A 16549-nucleotide genomic window follows, 5' to 3' on the forward strand; every position below is an offset into this window, starting at 1 on the left:
ATGTTAGGATGACGGTCCAATATCAGAATGGTTCAGATGTCAACTACAGAACTAAGCCAACCTCAGCATGAGCTTTGGTTGCGAATGGTATGAACTTTGAACTCTTATTCACTACAGAAGTGATACCTCCTAGCCTTTGAGTTAGCAACAGCAGCTGCAAACGTGGGCTAGGAAAGAACAGACAGAGTATCACACCTACCACACAACAACGTTACTACAACATATTCAATTTACCAGGAGAGACATTTTTCAAAGGACACAGCCTTTCATCTACCACCAACCTACTGAAGCGCAGCTCAGAGTAAATATTTATTGCATTTTCCTTTTCCAAATGTGCGGTAATTTAGAATGCATAAGATACTGTATTTACGGTAGAGACATCGCTTCTCCCTTTGTTCCTCAGTCTTCCCGCTCTTTCACTCAAACCCAGCCCCTTTTCTTTGTTTAACCAGCTGTCATATCTGTTCCTAGGGACATTTTGCTAGGGACATTTTCCTTTATGAAGTAATTTGTAATCAAGGTATGATTCATTCTGTGTATATGTAATTGTGTGTGATTAGTTAGGTATTGAGTAAATAAATAATTAAACCCAATTTTGTATTGCTGATTCAACTTGTTAGCCAGGGTTCGTGAACATAACCAAGAATTTACAACTTTCGGATGAGACTGAATTAAGGTGACGATTAATATTGACTGGTATTGATGTAAAATATTACTAGGTCTTTAAGAGTTTATTCGGAAGAAAACAGCTCTATAAATATTATTTTGTGGTGCCCCGACTCTCTAGTTAATTACATTTACATGATTAGCTCAATCAGGTAATATTAATTACGGAGAAAGGATTTTATAGAATAGCATGTCATATCACTTAATCTGGCATAACCAAAGACACGACAGCCATATACAGCGTTCCTCACAGTTCCCTGAATTCCTGTCGGACCTCTTTGTCATTGCAGATAATATTCACATTTGTGGGGACTTCAACATTCACATTGAGAAGTCCACAGACCCACTCCAAAAGGCTTTAGAAGCCATCATCGACTCAGTGGGTTTTGTCCAACATGTCTCGGGACCTGTGCATTGCCGCAATTATACCCGGTATCTAGTTGTGTCCCGTGGAATAGGTATTGTGGATCTAAATATTTTCGGATCACCATCTTAGCACGTTTGCAATTGCAACAAATAATTTGCTTAGACCCCACACAAGGGTTATCAAAAGCCAAGCTATACATTCTCATACAACCCAAAGATTCCTAAATTCCCTCCCAGACTCCCTCTGCCTACTCAAAGACTTCATGGTACAAAAATATGTTGACTACCAAACCGAGGATCTAAAGTTAACCTTGTATAATACCCTAGAAGCAGTCGCACCTCTAAAAACCAAAACATTTCTCACAAGAAACCAGCTCCTTGGTATACAGAAAAGATCCGCGTCCTGAAGCAAGCTTCCAGAAAATTGGAACAGAAATGGCGCTCCACCAAATTGGAAGTAATCTGACTAGCTTAGAAAAAACGTATTGTGAAATATTGAAGAGCCCTCACTGCTGCTTGATCATTCCTTTTCCAACCTGACTGAGTATAATTAAAAGCAATTCAAAGCTAACTAAAAACAGCATTCCCCAAGTGAGGATATCCTTCGCTTCAGCAGTGATGAATTAATGAACTTCTGCGACGATAACATCATTCATTAGAAAGCAAATACAGACTCCTCTTTGAATATGCGTTCTTATCTGCCGAAAATATATCAGTATGTCTCTGTGGATGGTTTGTCCTCTAACAAATCAATGGTAAGTTTCGGTGTTCCTCAAGGTTCTGTTTTAGGACCACTGTTGTTTTCACTATATGTATTCTACCTCTTGGTGATGTCATTTAGTAACCCAATGTCAACTTTCACTGCTATGCAGACGACACAGTTGTACAAAACATGGTGAAGCCCCAAAATTGCCTACTCTGGATGCCTGTGTTTCAGACAAGGAAGTGGATGGTGGCAAAGGAACCACTCTCCTTGTGGTCCTGGCAGTGGTTGGTCCTCTCCACCTGCCCGTTCAAGACCCACAAAGTGAACTGGGGACCACGGCCGGAAACAATGTCCTCCAGAAAGCCATAGTACCGGAAGACCTGCTGGAATATTGCCTCAGCGACCTGGAGAGCAGTGGGTAGACCAGAGAGAGGGATAAAATGGCAGGATTTAAATAATCTATCAACAATAAACATAATAGTGGTAAAACCCATCAGAAAGGTGAAGATCAGTTACAAAGTCTATGGCCAGATGTGACCAGGGCCGCTGAGGCATGGGAAGTGGAGTTGACATAGTGGGTGACGTCCTGCGCCAAGGTGGGCCACCGTACTTCTTGCAGAGGGATTGGATAGTGCGGGTGAGACCTGGGTGTCCAGTGGTGAGGGATGTGTGTGCCCAGGTCAACAGCGGTAATTTTCACGCTCGACCATACAATGGTGGGGTTGTGATGTTGGAACCACGGGATTACAGAGGATTACCTTGTGTAGAGGTAATGAAGAGGGAAGGCTTTCCTGATGCATGGGTCCCATGGTGAAGATAAGTGGCGTGGTGATGTGCGTAAATGTGCCGGATCCCGATGGTCGTGTATCCAGGGCTTGGATAGGAAAAGGAGAGGTATGATAAGTTCAGGGAGCATACGAGGGCCTGATCAATGAAGCTCCCAGCAGCACCAGAGTCCACCAGAAACAACACTTGAAGGACAGTTAGCCAGTGAAATAGGAACCATAAAGGGTTTGGCGGAAAATTATGATAATGAAATACTCATGCCTACTCTGGGATATGGAAAGTCACGGGGCCGCCCCTCTGCTCTAGTGGACCCCGGGTTAGAGCACACCGAACACCGCTGAAACTGGTGCCCCCCCTGGTTGCAATAGGGACAGAGTCCCAGCTGTCTCTGGCAACGCCACTCTGCCGCAGAGAGGTGTGTGGCCCCTGCCTCCATGGGTTCAGGCTCTGCCTCAGGATAGCCAAAGGAGGGAGGTGAGTGGGTAGGTGCACACTGGCGCTCCCAAATAAGGTTATTCAGACAGATGGCCATCGAGATGAGAGCGTTCAAGGAAATGTTGTCTTCTCGACATGCCAACTCCGTCTTGACCTCCTCGTCAAGGAGGAGAGTGTGGAGCGCCGGCTCATTCCATCCACTGGAAGCTACCACAATCCAAAAGGTGAGAGCGTACTCCCAGCTCCTCCTCTCCTCTCTCCCAGACGGCCGTAGCCCACTCCAATGGCTGTCCGGTCAGCAGGGAAATGACCGTGGCAACCTTGGACCTCTCAGTGGTGGGGGCGCCCATCTGATAGGTGAAATAGCACTGGAGTAGCAAGCCACGGCATTTCGATGGAGTTCCGTCATATTTCTCTGGAAGGGACAGTCGGCATCGCTGACCTGGGCGGACGGCTGGGTATGCTGGGGGACTGGCTCACTGTGAGGCCCTCTGATAGGGGAATGGGTAACCTCGCTGGTGGTGTCGAAGTGGTGGAAAACGCAGAGGACGTCCTCCATGGCCGTCACCAGTTTCGCCAGCAGGTCTTGGTGCTGATAGAGTAGATGACCCGTCTGGAAGAGGGTTGAATATTCTTCGGCTTCCATATTGTTGAGGTGTTATTCTGTAACGTATACGCCGGGAGTCAGGAAACAGGTGCAAAATGTGAGTTGAATAATGAACCGAAACAGATGAACAAACATGAGACGTGTACTGAACATGACAGAAAACAATAACACCTAGTGACCGATGACAACTGAGGGCTAAATAAAGTGGGAGTAATCAAGGAGAGAATGACAACCAGGTGTGTGTAATGATGGTGAACAGGTGTGCGCAATAATGTAGTCAGGACTGGTGGTTAGTAGACCAGCGATGTCAAGAGCCGGAGAGAGGGAACAGGGGTACGCCTGACAGCTCTACACTCTGGCTACCCAGATAAAGTACTAAATAAACTTCCGTTAGATCCAAATACGACTGCAAGAATCTTCACCCAGCAGTGCTATTTGCGGAGTTAGCTCCAGATTCCTTTTGCAATTTTTCAGCCATTCCTGAATTTGCAACCAAAACAAGCTACATATGGACAGTCCCAAAACAAATGATCTAATGATTCTCTTTGAAGCAAAATAGTATCTTTGAAGCATGCAGAGCTGCAGAGCTGGGATGGTTGTATCCCCCACATACAGTTGAAGTCAGAAGTTTATATTCACCTTAGCCAAATACATTTAAACTCAGTTTTTCACAATCTGAGATCTTCATGGAGGAATGGGCCAAAATACCAGCAACAGTGTGTGAAAACCTTGTGAAGACTTACAGAAAACGTTTGACCTCTGTCATTGCCAACAAAGGGTATATAACAAAGTATTGAGATAAACTTTTGTTATTGACCAAATAATTATTTTCCACTATAATATGCAAATAAATTCGTTAAAAATCCTACAATGTGATTTTCTGGATTTATTTTTCTCATTTTGTCTGTTATAGTTGAAGTGTACCTATGATGAAAATTACAGGCCTCTCTCATCTTTTTAAGTGGGAGAACTTGCACAATTGGTGGCTGACTAAATACTTTTTTGCCCTCTGTAATTATTCAGACCTTTTACTCAGTACTTTGTTGAAGCACCTTCGGCAGGGATTACAGCATTTTGTCTTCTTGGGTATTACGCTACAAGCTTGGCACACCTGTATTTGGGGAGTTTCTCCAATTCTTCTCTGCATATCCTCTCAAGCTCTGGCAGGTTGGATGGGGAGCGTCGCTGCACAGCTATTTTCAGTTCTCTCTGAGACTTGTCCCAAAGCCACTCCTGCACTGTATTGGGTATGTGCTTAGGGTTGTTGTCCTGTTGGAAAGTGAACCTTCGCCCCAGTCTGAGGTCCTGAGTGCTCTGGAGGAGGGTTTCATCAAGCTTCTCTCTGTTCTTTGCTCTGTTCATCTTTCCCTCGATCCTGACTAGTCTCCCAGTCCCTACCACTGAAAAACACCCCCACAGCATAATGCTGCCACCATGCTTCCCTGTAGGGACGGTGCCAGGTTTCCTCCAGACGGGACGCTTGGAATTCAGGCCAAAGAGTTCAATCTTGGTTTCATCAGAGAATCTTGTTTCTCATGGTCAGAGTCCTTTAGGTTCCTTATGGCAAACTCCAAGCAGGCTGCCATGTACCTTTTCCTGAGGAGGGGCTTCCGTCTGGACACTCTACCATAAAGGTCTGATTGGTGGTGTACTGCAGAGATGGTTGTTCTTCTGGAAGATTCTCCCATCTCCACAGAGGAGCTCTGGAGCTCTGTCAGAGTGAAAATCAGGTTCTTGGTCACCTCCCTGACCAAGGCCCTTCTCCCCGGATTGCTCAGTTTGGCCCGGGCAGCCAGCTAGGAAGAGTCTTGGTGGTTCCAAACTTCTTCCATTTAAGAATGATGAAAGCCACTGTGTTCTTGGGGACCTTCAGTGCTGCAGACATTTTTTGGTACCCTTCTCCAGATCTGAGACTCGACACAATCCTGTCTCGGAGCTTTACGGTCAATTCCTTCGACCTCCTGGAATTTGCTCTGACATGATGGCACTGAAGAACATGGCTGACGTTTTACTGTTAAGATTATCCTACCAACGGGAATTTAAAAACTGTAACATCTTCTGTTTCACCGAGACGTGTCTGAACGAAGAAACAGACAATATAGAGCTGGCGGGATTTTCCATACAACGACAGAACAGAGAGGCTAAATCTGGTAAGACGAGGGGTGGGGGTATGTTTCTTTTTATCAATAACAGCTGGTGCGCGATGTCTAACATCAAAGAAGTCTTGAGGTATTGCTCGCCTGAGGTAGAGTACCTTATGATAAGCTGTCGACCACACTATCTACCAAGAATGTTCTCATAGCCGTCTATTTATCACCGCAAAGCGATGCTGGCACTAAGACCGCTCTCAACCAACTCTATAAGGCCATAAGCGAAGAAGAAAATGCTCACCCAGAAGCGGCGCTCCTAGTGGCCAGGGACTTTTATGCAGGCAAACTTACATCAGTTTAACCACATTTTTGGTCGTAGTGAATGGATTACTGTACCGTCATAACAGGGTTGACCTTTGGGTTGCTGAGCCAGCCCCTACTCAGAACCCTGATGGTCATAGGTGTCGTGAGGAGCCAGGGGATAACAGGACGCCCGCTCCCTCGCCCATCAATACTCCCCTCAGACAGTCAGATGACATGCCTGTGCGTGATCCCGCAGTCTTCACAGAAAAGCCCCCTGTCTTTTCACGCTGTGGGCTGCTGTCCCAGCCACCTAAAATCCTTTATCTGTAGGTTTCCTCCTATAGATTCCTGATCATTTTTTTTTAATAAATGGGAAAAGTGAACAGACTATCAAAATGTGTTGTTCATTTTATACCTGAAAAAAAACTAAACTGTTCATGTTGGATATTATTACTAGGTTTGCTTTGTTAGTGAATTGACATCTCCTGTCCTATTTTATAAAAGGGAAGATGTTCTGGGTGTAAGTTGGCACGTTTTGCCATCTGTTGGTAAATGTTCATTGCTGCAACAGAAGTGTTTTTACCAGTGTGCTTGATGTACCCGGATGTACTACAATGTGCTGAACAAGACTGGTTACTCGCTTCATTGACTCCTTCTCGTCATTTAACATCCAAACAAATGCTGCTATGGCAATTAACTATTTGATAATGATTTACGTCACTAACAAACACAATTTCTCACTCTCACTTTCCCTCTTTGTCATGTGTTGTTAAGTACAATAGGCTAATCATCCATAAATGCTGCGCTCTAACATAACTTTGACCAATCTGAGTCATAACTCACTGGCCACACACTGGTTGAATCAACGTTGTTTCCAAGCCATTTCAATTAATTTACACTGAACCAATGTGGAATAGATGTTGAATTGATGTCAGAGCCCAGTGAGAAGCCACTGATCTGTATACACACAGCCGCCCTACTGGTGAGGGATGCTTGTTTGTCTCCATCACAGAGACAGGCCCAAGCCATGAGTCAGTCCCACAGATCGATACAAACTCAGTTTAGATCAGAGGAAACAGATAAAGGATCAGAGGCTGGGATAGGTCAGCTTATTGATTGCATACAAATTCACCCCAGACGTCATCCTTGCCTCTACAAGCCAAGTGAATCACCCACAGACTTTAAGCAAATTGAAAATGTAATTACTCTTACTGTCGAGAATCTTGTTTACCCCCTAATTTCAGCAGAGCGGCTCATACATTAAAATGTCTCTGATGCACGCAGGTAGGAGCACTGTTAGAAAATGTGGACAACAGCTACATTCCAATAATCTGTTTGATTGTAACCAGATTATACTGTCCATCAGAGGTGGAAAAAGTATGCAATTGTCATACTTGAGCAAAAGTAAAGATAACTTAATATAAAATGACTCAAGTAAAAGTGAAAGTAACCCAGTAAAACACTACTTGAGTAAAAGTCTAAAGGTATCAGGTTTTAAATGTACTTACAGTAAGTACAGTGGTGGAAAAATTACTCAATTGTCATACGTGAGTAAAATTAGAGAGTAAAAGTAAATGCTACACATCAAATTCCTTATATTTAGCAAACCAGATGGCACAAAATCCTTTTGTATTACTTTTTTTTGTCAGCCATGAGCACACCCCAACACTCAGACATAATTTACAAAGGAAGCATTTATGTTTAGTGAGTCCAACAGATCAGAGGCAGTAGGGATGACCAGGGACGTTCTCTTGATAAGTGTGTGAATTGGACCTTTTTCCTTTGCTGCTAAGCATTGAAATTGTAACTAGTACTTTTGGGTGTCAGGGATAATGTCTGGAGTGAAAAGTGCATCATTTTCTTTAGGAATATAGTGAAGTAAAATGTAAATAGTAAAGTAAAGTACAGATAATCAAAAAAAGTAGTACTTTAAATAATTTTTACAGAAGTACTTTACACCGTTGCTGTCTATTGTGTCTCAAAACCTATTCTGAGGTCTATTTGCTTGATTGAGTTGCACACAACTCAGTGAGGCAGTGAAGCTCTCTTTAGAATCTGGCCTCATCAGTATTTGAGTGGTGTAGGTGGATAGCTAGACAGTCACGTGATTCTTTCACATGCCTCATTGTTCCAGTATCATTGGCCATGGTCCCCTGCTGTGGACCCCAGCCTACCACACACAGGCCCACGCTTTGCCAGCCAAACAACTAATACCATTCATAGGAAGAGAGAAGTGCCACAGTGCTTAGTAGGGAGACCACATAGGGTAACCATGAGTGTCAACCAAAGTCTGCTAAATAGTTAGATACAGTTGTACCAGAATATTATTTTGTCTTACAGACAATTTTACACCATTTAAGTTGCACACATGGAACTTGCTATGGTGTCAGTTTCAAAGGACAAGGTAAGAAATCCAAACAATTTCAAGAGTATATATCGTATTTTATCCATATTGAAGTTCTGGAGTGACTGGTTGTACAGTATATGTGCATCTTAGAGAGTGAGACGTGAGTGCGTGTGGGAGTGAGGGGGGGTAAAGAAAGAAAGAGAGAGAGAGAGAGAGAGAGAGAGAGAGAGAGAGAGAGAGAGAGAAAAAAAAGAGAGAACAGAGAGAACAGAGAGCACATGTTTTATAGAGCACACTGAATTGTTTAGATGAATATACAGATTGCAACTTTAATTCAGTAATGGTTTTGTGGACATACAAATAACAGCAAGCCTGGGGGACTAATTTTAGTCCTGCTACAGGGAACCACCCAGACTGAGGTTGAAGCTGGTACTTTACTCTAATTGTGACCCTTTCCCTGAAAGTCTACTGTCTATGAAGCCACACAGCCAGTTATGACGTGGATTGTTTAGATGGGGATTCTATGTAGATTCGAAACTATTACTTCCTGTGCGTTGACTATCATAGATCGCTGCTGTGTGGTTTCCTGATTTCCCATCCTCCATTTCCTCTTTCTCACGCTTTCGCTCACACTCCTTATACTCCCAAGGGGGAAGGCCTCTTAGCCCCCTCCCCACACACACTCCGTAGCCCCTAACACCCAGCTCATACAAGGCTACAGTAGATAAATTCTCTAACGAAATGGGTTGATGTACTGGACAGTATAAGAGGAACTACTCTGTGTGTAGTTTGGGGAGGAGGGTAAGTGTGGGGGAGGAGAGCAAACAAGAGGTTCTGGATCTTATCTCCAAGATATGAGAGAGAGAGAGAGAGAGAGAGAGATAGAGAGAGAGAGAGAGAGAGAGAGAGAGAGAGAGAGAGAGAGAGAGAGAGAGATGACACATACACATCTGCTGAGATTCTTGGCTGCTGACGTGATGTATAAGAGGAGAGAAATTTTGCTGGGGGAAGTCTAGTCTACAGTATACTGCACAAACTTAGGGGGGCCTTGAGGGGAGAGCACTGAGTGCATGGGGGGAGACCGGAAGTGTAGCCCAACATGAAGGAACTGTTTGAGGCAGTGCACATGGCAAAAACACATGTTTTGTATTCACTGGACACACTTTCTCTATGGTATTTCACCATAAAGATGTGTTCTGTAGACATTCCATACACTATTTCATAGAGTCCCATATACCACTACTCCTAGAGAAGTGCGTAGATGAACACTCACAAGACTACTGCCCCAACCGCAGATCCTCCAGCCAGGAGAGAGACCTTTTAGAGAGTTGATCCTGAGTGCTGGGCTGGACCTGCTGCTGTGTGTCACTGAACAAATGTTTTAATGCTTTTTATCGGATTAGCCCACTTAAAGAGCAGCGGGCTGGTCGATGGTCCATTCCGACTGATGGGTAATAACATTATCCTGGGCTGGGATTGGCAGAGACAGCCAGGCAGAGCCATCCTGCCATTGATCCAGACCCTCCAGGGCCACTCTGATGCTTCCCTCCATCAAATCACTCATTTGTTTATGAAATATTGATATTAGCTGTGATCTCTTCCTGAAGACGGGTAAACGTGGCTAGTAAGGAGAAGAACGTGTCTTTAAACAGGCCTTTGGATCTAATAGATAGGGTTTATTAGAATTCCTGAGCAGGTTAAAATATTAAATCCAACAAACCTGTTGCTGATTGTTCGTTAATGTCTCCTAACATTAGGGGGCTCAGCCATTCTGTGCAAACAACATGATGTGTTTCATGTCCTGTCTCCTTAATGCTGATTGCCACAGAGTGGAAGTGTATAGGCATAGATTCCAATGGAAATGTCAGCCGTCGCTTCTTTTCTATTTCATCCGTATCTAGGGGCAATTTGAAGATGGAACACAGGGATCAATACTCTGACATTCAGCAGTGCCACTGCTTACATCAGCTACACGTGGTCCTGTTGAATTATGGGAATCTTTGAATACTTTATGAAAGTGAAAGTAAAAATCAAGATGTTTTGGAAAATGTCTTCAGATTAGGATTATGTTCTAGTTTTGAAAGGTTTACCATTTTACCACATACTGCAAATAATCTGGTATGAAAAATCAAACATGCTCATGCACAATATGTGGTAAAAACCCTCAAATGTTAATCCCTAACTGCTTTGAGACAGCAGATTGTGGAGAATCACCATGCAAAATCCGTCATTCTGAGGGAGTCTTAGAGAAGACCAATGAGAAGACTGTTGATTTGTTTGTTGATAGCGCCCTCTGTCTTCAGAGTAGCACCGGCTCCATGTCTCCATACAACCTTTCTCGTTCATTATGGAGAAACCCAGATAATATTTTTATCCAGATGAACAGAATAACTGTAGCTCCTTCACCACAAAGCAGACTCCCTCAATAGATCAGGCTAGCAAACAGAAGCTTTGATCGTTCCATATTGGCAGTTGGAATTGACGTGCTATCACAGGGAAAGCTCTTTATGCAGGAGTAGAGCTCCATGGATCAATAGACGTTACCCAGGAAAAGCCCACAGAACCACTAATGAATACAAGACGTTCCATGGGCTTATGCTGTATGGTTTATGTAATAAGAGCTGAACTAACCACCAACCTACAGTGATAAACAGACCATGGAGAGGGACAACATGGCTCCAATCCTGTATTTAAAAAATAAAACATAAACCCCACCATTCTATGAATTGAGACGTTGCAATTATTTCCATACTTATATACTATACTATATATAGCCTACTATGCTAGGCTGCATGAAGAGCAACATTTAAAATGCCCTGTTAACTCCAATTTCCTGTCCTCCTGGGAAAAAGTTGGCAATGGAATTCAACTTTGTGGCATTGTTTATCCTGTTGTGATGATGCATTTCACCAGTGGTCTGCAGGACAGGTTTTATGGTGTGTTTGAAGAGAAGTGCTCTTTCATGGTGAATATTTGACACCCATCGGTCTGCAGCATTCTATCTCTTTTCAACACCACCTGTTTTTCAATGGTGGTAAATGTATGATCAATGAGACCCTTAACTATGAAACTCAACCTTCAGAGAGGAGAAATGTTACCCTATTATGTCACCCTAGTGAACGGCAAGAAATCTCTTAACCCCTGTTTTCCTCACACATCCCATAGACACATTAAGAGAGGGTGCATGGAAGACAGGAGGATGATTAAAAAAGGTCTATTTCCAACTGCACTGTATATTACAGACTGCACTCAATCAATTTTGACAGGCTTGATTGACAATAGTGTAGCACTGAGGCTAAAGCCCTGGCAGAACCATATAGCTACTCCACCGGCCAAGAAATGATGGCCGTTTCCACCGCTCTCCACCTCCAACACCGATAATGTGTGATTCCATCATGCTGATCCAAGCACTTTGGAGCTCGTCTTCAGGATATTAGCGCAGCCAAAGGTTATTCATAGACTATCAAACCAAAGCTGTGGACAGGAAACGCTGACTTATGTGCAAATATCAATTCAATTAGTAGGGGCCCCGGTGAGTGCGGGTGCACTAGCTTGCTTTAATGGCAATAGACGTCAACATGTTTACACAAGACAGGCAAGACACACATACACAGTATACATCCAATAACAGCTAATGTGTTGCCGTTTATTGTCACAAAGCACAATGACATATTTAGAATTTGGATGTTGTTTTTATTATGACTGAATTAGTAGGAATTAGAAAGATTTGTCAATTAAACATCACTTCACATACATGCTGTAACAACTGGCGTAAGTAATCTGTTCACAAATAGGCACAGCTCGGGAGGTAATACCATTAAAGTTCTGCTACTGCAGCATGCCTGCTATGGGTTCAGAAGCAAGGGGTTTGAGTGTGTTGTGAAGACAAAGCACAGTAGAGAACACTGCCAAGTTGTTTTCACGGATGGCAAAATAGCTTCCATGCTCTCTTTCATTGTAATGTAGGTCAGCCTGTGTCGTAGAGAGACAAAATGAGAGCACAGCTCAGCAGTTGCAATCTCAGCAAAATGATCTCTGTGGAATTGTGGGCAGCAAGGTTATTCCTATTGGCAGTAGGGTAAGATGCATTGAGTTAAGCTATTTAACTACTAGAGAGTATTGAGTAAAATGTGGTCATAAGTTATGGTAGGGGTTCGTCACTTATAATAAAATGCATATACAGTTCATTAAGTACTCTGCGAACACTGGACTATTGTAACACTGCCTCCAATTAGCAAAAGATTCAGATTTCTATACAGTGAATCTAATTGCCACCAAAGCTACTTGCTATACACAGTGCATAGTATTATGTAATGGCTAAGACAAACTGCATGACGTATTCACAAAACCTCATCACCATTTACCATAATTTCCCACACATCCTCTTTGAGTCGGTCAATTCAGAATTTAGAATAACCCTTCAGGTTGATTACATAATGGTCCCTATTTGTCTGACTTGTTGCACCTCTATCAGCATCACTCCGAGTGTATGCACAGCGCCACGTTCTTGTGCCTCTCCCAGTAGTGGCAGTCCTCAGGGAAGCTCCAGGTGGCCTCACTCTCCTTATGGTGACTGACAGCATGCACCACAAACCCTGCAAGCTGCTTCTCTAGGACCCCCACCACGGCCTGGGCATCACCCTTCTTCCCCGGCCCCTCCATCAGTTGCCGGATGCAGTCGCGGGGCACTGGTTGGGGACTGGTGCTGTAGGAAACCACCAGGTTGGTATCGTTCACCTGCAGCACCTCAAACCAGTTCTGACCGGCCATGTGTTGGAAGTGGTCCCCGGCACGCCAGTTCCGATAGCTGCTGCCAGAGTGGTTGACCACTCGGACCGACCAGCTCACCCAGTCGTACTTCCTGGTGAGAAATTCCTGTACTTCCTGAGCCGTGTCCTGAAGATTCCGTTCCTCTTTTTCCTGGAGAAGACGCTGGGCGTCAAGGCAGGCCTGATCAGGGAAGGCTGCTACGCAGGCCTCAATGCATGCCTTCATCTTTAATTCCACTCTCTCGATTTCTCTGCTCCAGACCTGGATGGTTTCTTGCTCCTCATCGGGGCCCTTGGTGAGGGCACAGTGGCCCAGCAGGGCAATCAGGCCCAGGCAGAAGAGCTCCTTCATCCTCACACAGAAGTCCTCCAGTAGGCGCCTGTTCCTCGCCTCATACCTGAGACAGATGGAGAACCAACCACTCAGTTGTTATGAATAACAATAAAAGTAGTCATCCTATTTACCATAATCACAAGTTAACAGTTCAAATTGATAACACAAGTGTTCTCAAACTAAAATACTCAACAAACACCATGCTCCCCAGGTGCATAAAGGTCAATTTAGCATGGTTAAGAACACTTTACCTCTCCACCACCTCCAAGATGGACTCCCCAAAGCTGTTGGTGCCCATCAGAGCATCATACAGCACATACAGGTTCTTCTCCCCTCCGGTCTTGGAGAAGTGCTCCAGAAACAGTCTCTTCTTGACCTCCTGAAACTGTGGCTTGGCCTCCAGAATGTCCATGTATTTCCGGAACTGGTTCCTGATGTTCTCCTCCACCGAGAAGTACTGGGAATCCAGCCGGCCCTTCTTAATCTCACAATCAATGTCCTCTAGCTGGGTGGACAGTACGTCCAGCTTGTTCCTCACGGCCAGGAACTGCTCTTTGACATAGAAGACCTCTTTGCTCTGCACGTTGTCCAGGGCTAGTCGTAGGACAGGGGCGGCTGCCACACAGAGAGGGAAGAGCTCGCCTACTGCACTGGCCAACACCTCCGCCCCTCGCTCGAAACACTCCATCACAGCCTCGATGACCTCTTTCTTCTGGGCCACCACCTTCTCCAGGGGACTTGCCATGCTCTGGAGGGAGAATCAATAGGGAAGGTAAACTATGTGTCAATGCGTGGCATAGGTGTGCCGGTCTTCAGGAATCATGCTCAAAGTCTGGAGGGAAAGGCTGCACAGTAATCTCAAAGAAAGTGGTTGAATGCCCTATAATAACAGTCAACATTCAAATCCTTATTGGGGTGCAGGGTGTGAGTTTTCCCTCCAGAGTAACACACTTGGACATTTACAAATAATATTGAGGACCTTGTTACAGACCAAAATACACATTTATGGGCCACATCGCTAATAAATCTTAAAGGGGCAATCAGCAGTTCCTACATACATTTTTGGACTTCTAAAGTAATGATATGTACCCATTGATTCCTGAAAAATATAACTTATAAATGCCTCATGAGCTTAGTTAAACTATCGTACTGTATCAGAACCTAAAATATAAGCTTGTTTAACTCCAATGTATGTCAACAAAGTAAATGTAAACAAACATATATATTTTTATATCATGGACTTTTTATATCATAGCACTGTTTATGATTATTTATTTTTTCGTTACAAACGTTATCGCAGTGGGGTGTTTTTTGTTATGGTTTCTACTGCTGATTGCCCCTAGAATGATTGACAGTCAGTGAAAAGAAATACATAGAATATCATAATTAAATCAATAAAGTACTCTAGTCAGGCAGCAAGTGTAATCACTGGCCATGAATGTTACTATACCACTATTTACAGACGCGTTTTAGAGATGCTTGTAATCAAGAGCTACATTTTTATGTCTGATATTGTCAAGGTCAAAGGTAAAAATGTGTATAATATTGAATGAGATGCAACATTTGCATGTAAAACAAATGACAATCTAAAGCCAAAAGGGATGATACATTTATCATGTCATAAAATGACTGAAATGGAAAGAGGTGTGAGCAGCCCTTCACTGGGTCTGTTTATGCCTCATTTGGTTTCAGAACCGACCAAATTCAAGCAATATATTTTAAAAATCCCCTTGCACCCCTTGTCTGCAAACTCTAATTGGCTAAATTATTGCGTCCTTGGTCAGACCACAATCCGTAGAGGATGAACGGTCGTACAGACACTGCGTCATTTTCAAATACATGATATCCAATTAACCAAGTCTTAATAAATAAACACCAATTAGATGTGTTTTATTGGAATATCTTAGATTATGTTTTTGCCAACCGTCTGTGTTGTAATTTCCAATGTTTGAGAAAAAAAAGAATAACAACATATAGCAAATTTTGATACTGACTTTAATTTACTTCTACATTTGTATTACTCCAACTGTAATTAATAACTATTGCAGTTGGGTAGGTCGAATAATATAATAATTCAGTGTTTTCACTCATGCCCATGTATGATGGAGATGCATTGTATGGGTACATTTACGCACGCATTTGGCTAAGCCCCATGAGTAGCATTGGGCACACCTTGCAGTCCTGACCCCTGTCTTGTTGTTCGAGAAACCCATTCCTCTCTTACAACAGCACAGCGTTTCTTTACCTGGTAATGGCTCGACTTGTCCTTCACGCCCGATCAGCCCCAACAGCTGCAGTTAAGATTTTTTTTTTCTTCAGTTTTCCCACAGCTCTCTTTTCACTGTGATGTTGAGGAGAGGTCCAAAAAGAGAGCAGGATTCACCGCCACGCATTTAATATCTGCAGGTTTATACGTAGAGACAAAGAGAGTGAGGGGGAGATAGAGAGGGGGGGAGAGAGAGAGAGAGAGAGAGACAGAGAGAGACAGAGAGAGACAGACAGAGAGAGAGAGAGAGAGAGAGAGAGAGAGAGAGAAAGGAGCGCACACTATGCGGTGGAATATTTTTGGATTCCCTCTCCCCTGTCTTAACCGTAAGTGTTTACATGAAGAGGATTTTGGTAAGCTATTATGAGAGAGGGAAAGATAGATGTGACTGTGACTGGCTGTAATTCACAGGTACAGGCGTTTGGCTGAAGATCTTGGAAGAGACTATTGCGCACTTTGCGTGAAAGAGTCAGCTCTTGGAAATGGTTGCGGGAGGGGCACACATTGTCTATTCTGAAATGGTTAAAACAATTCGGTATGTACAACACTTTTGTAGAAATGTGTGATAGTGTGACATGTTTTAGCAGTTAAGACATTGATCGATGGGTGAGACGTCGATACCTTTTACCGAGCGCATCTCCCCTACAGGGAAAGCTTTTATGTACTACCTATAGCAGATCAAATATTTTCTAGCCTAATCTTTTTTGTTTAACCAACATTGAATTCAGGAGTTTTCTTATTGAAATCCAATTAACGAAGTGTTGTATACAATTAGGGCATGTTCATGACTGTTTGAAGCTTTTTGACCTTATAATCAAAATAATATTGTGCTACATTGTGCCTCTAATATTGTATAGGCTTATATGACAGTTCA

At 43.5% G+C, this 16549-nt stretch overlaps 1 protein-coding gene and 1 long non-coding RNA gene across 4 annotated transcripts in view; one reads left to right on the top strand and one right to left on the bottom strand.

Annotated features, from left to right (window-relative positions):
- The first annotated feature begins 8160 nt into the window (after positions 1-8160).
- The window catches only part of LOC110487588 (uncharacterized), a 29358-nt gene continuing 20969 nt past the window's right edge, over positions 8161-16549 (top strand). Inside the window, exon 1 of one of the 3 annotated variants that reach the window (XR_016486054.1) lies at positions 8161-8363. This is a non-coding gene — a long non-coding RNA (uncharacterized LOC110487588). Of the gene's footprint in view, positions 8364-15930; positions 16029-16086; positions 16211-16549 lie in introns of those variants that run through there. The other 2 variants (XR_005036447.2, XR_005036445.2) reach the window with 2 other exon arrangements.
- LOC110487585 (protein rapunzel) lies at positions 11979-16122 on the bottom strand. The gene is made up of 3 exons (XM_036946241.2): positions 15655-16122; positions 13661-14157; positions 11979-13473 (listed from the first exon to the last, which is right to left on the bottom strand). The coding sequence occupies exons 2-3, from the start codon at positions 14152-14154 to the stop codon at positions 12783-12785; spliced, it is 1185 nt and encodes a 394-aa protein (XP_036802136.1). The 5' UTR covers positions 14155-14157; positions 15655-16122; the 3' UTR covers positions 11979-12782.

This window comes from Oncorhynchus mykiss, chromosome 2, assembly GCF_057628025.1.
Source record: "Oncorhynchus mykiss isolate SJ-2025 chromosome 2, ASM5762802v1, whole genome shotgun sequence".
NCBI lineage: Eukaryota > Metazoa > Chordata > Actinopteri > Salmoniformes > Salmonidae > Oncorhynchus > Oncorhynchus mykiss.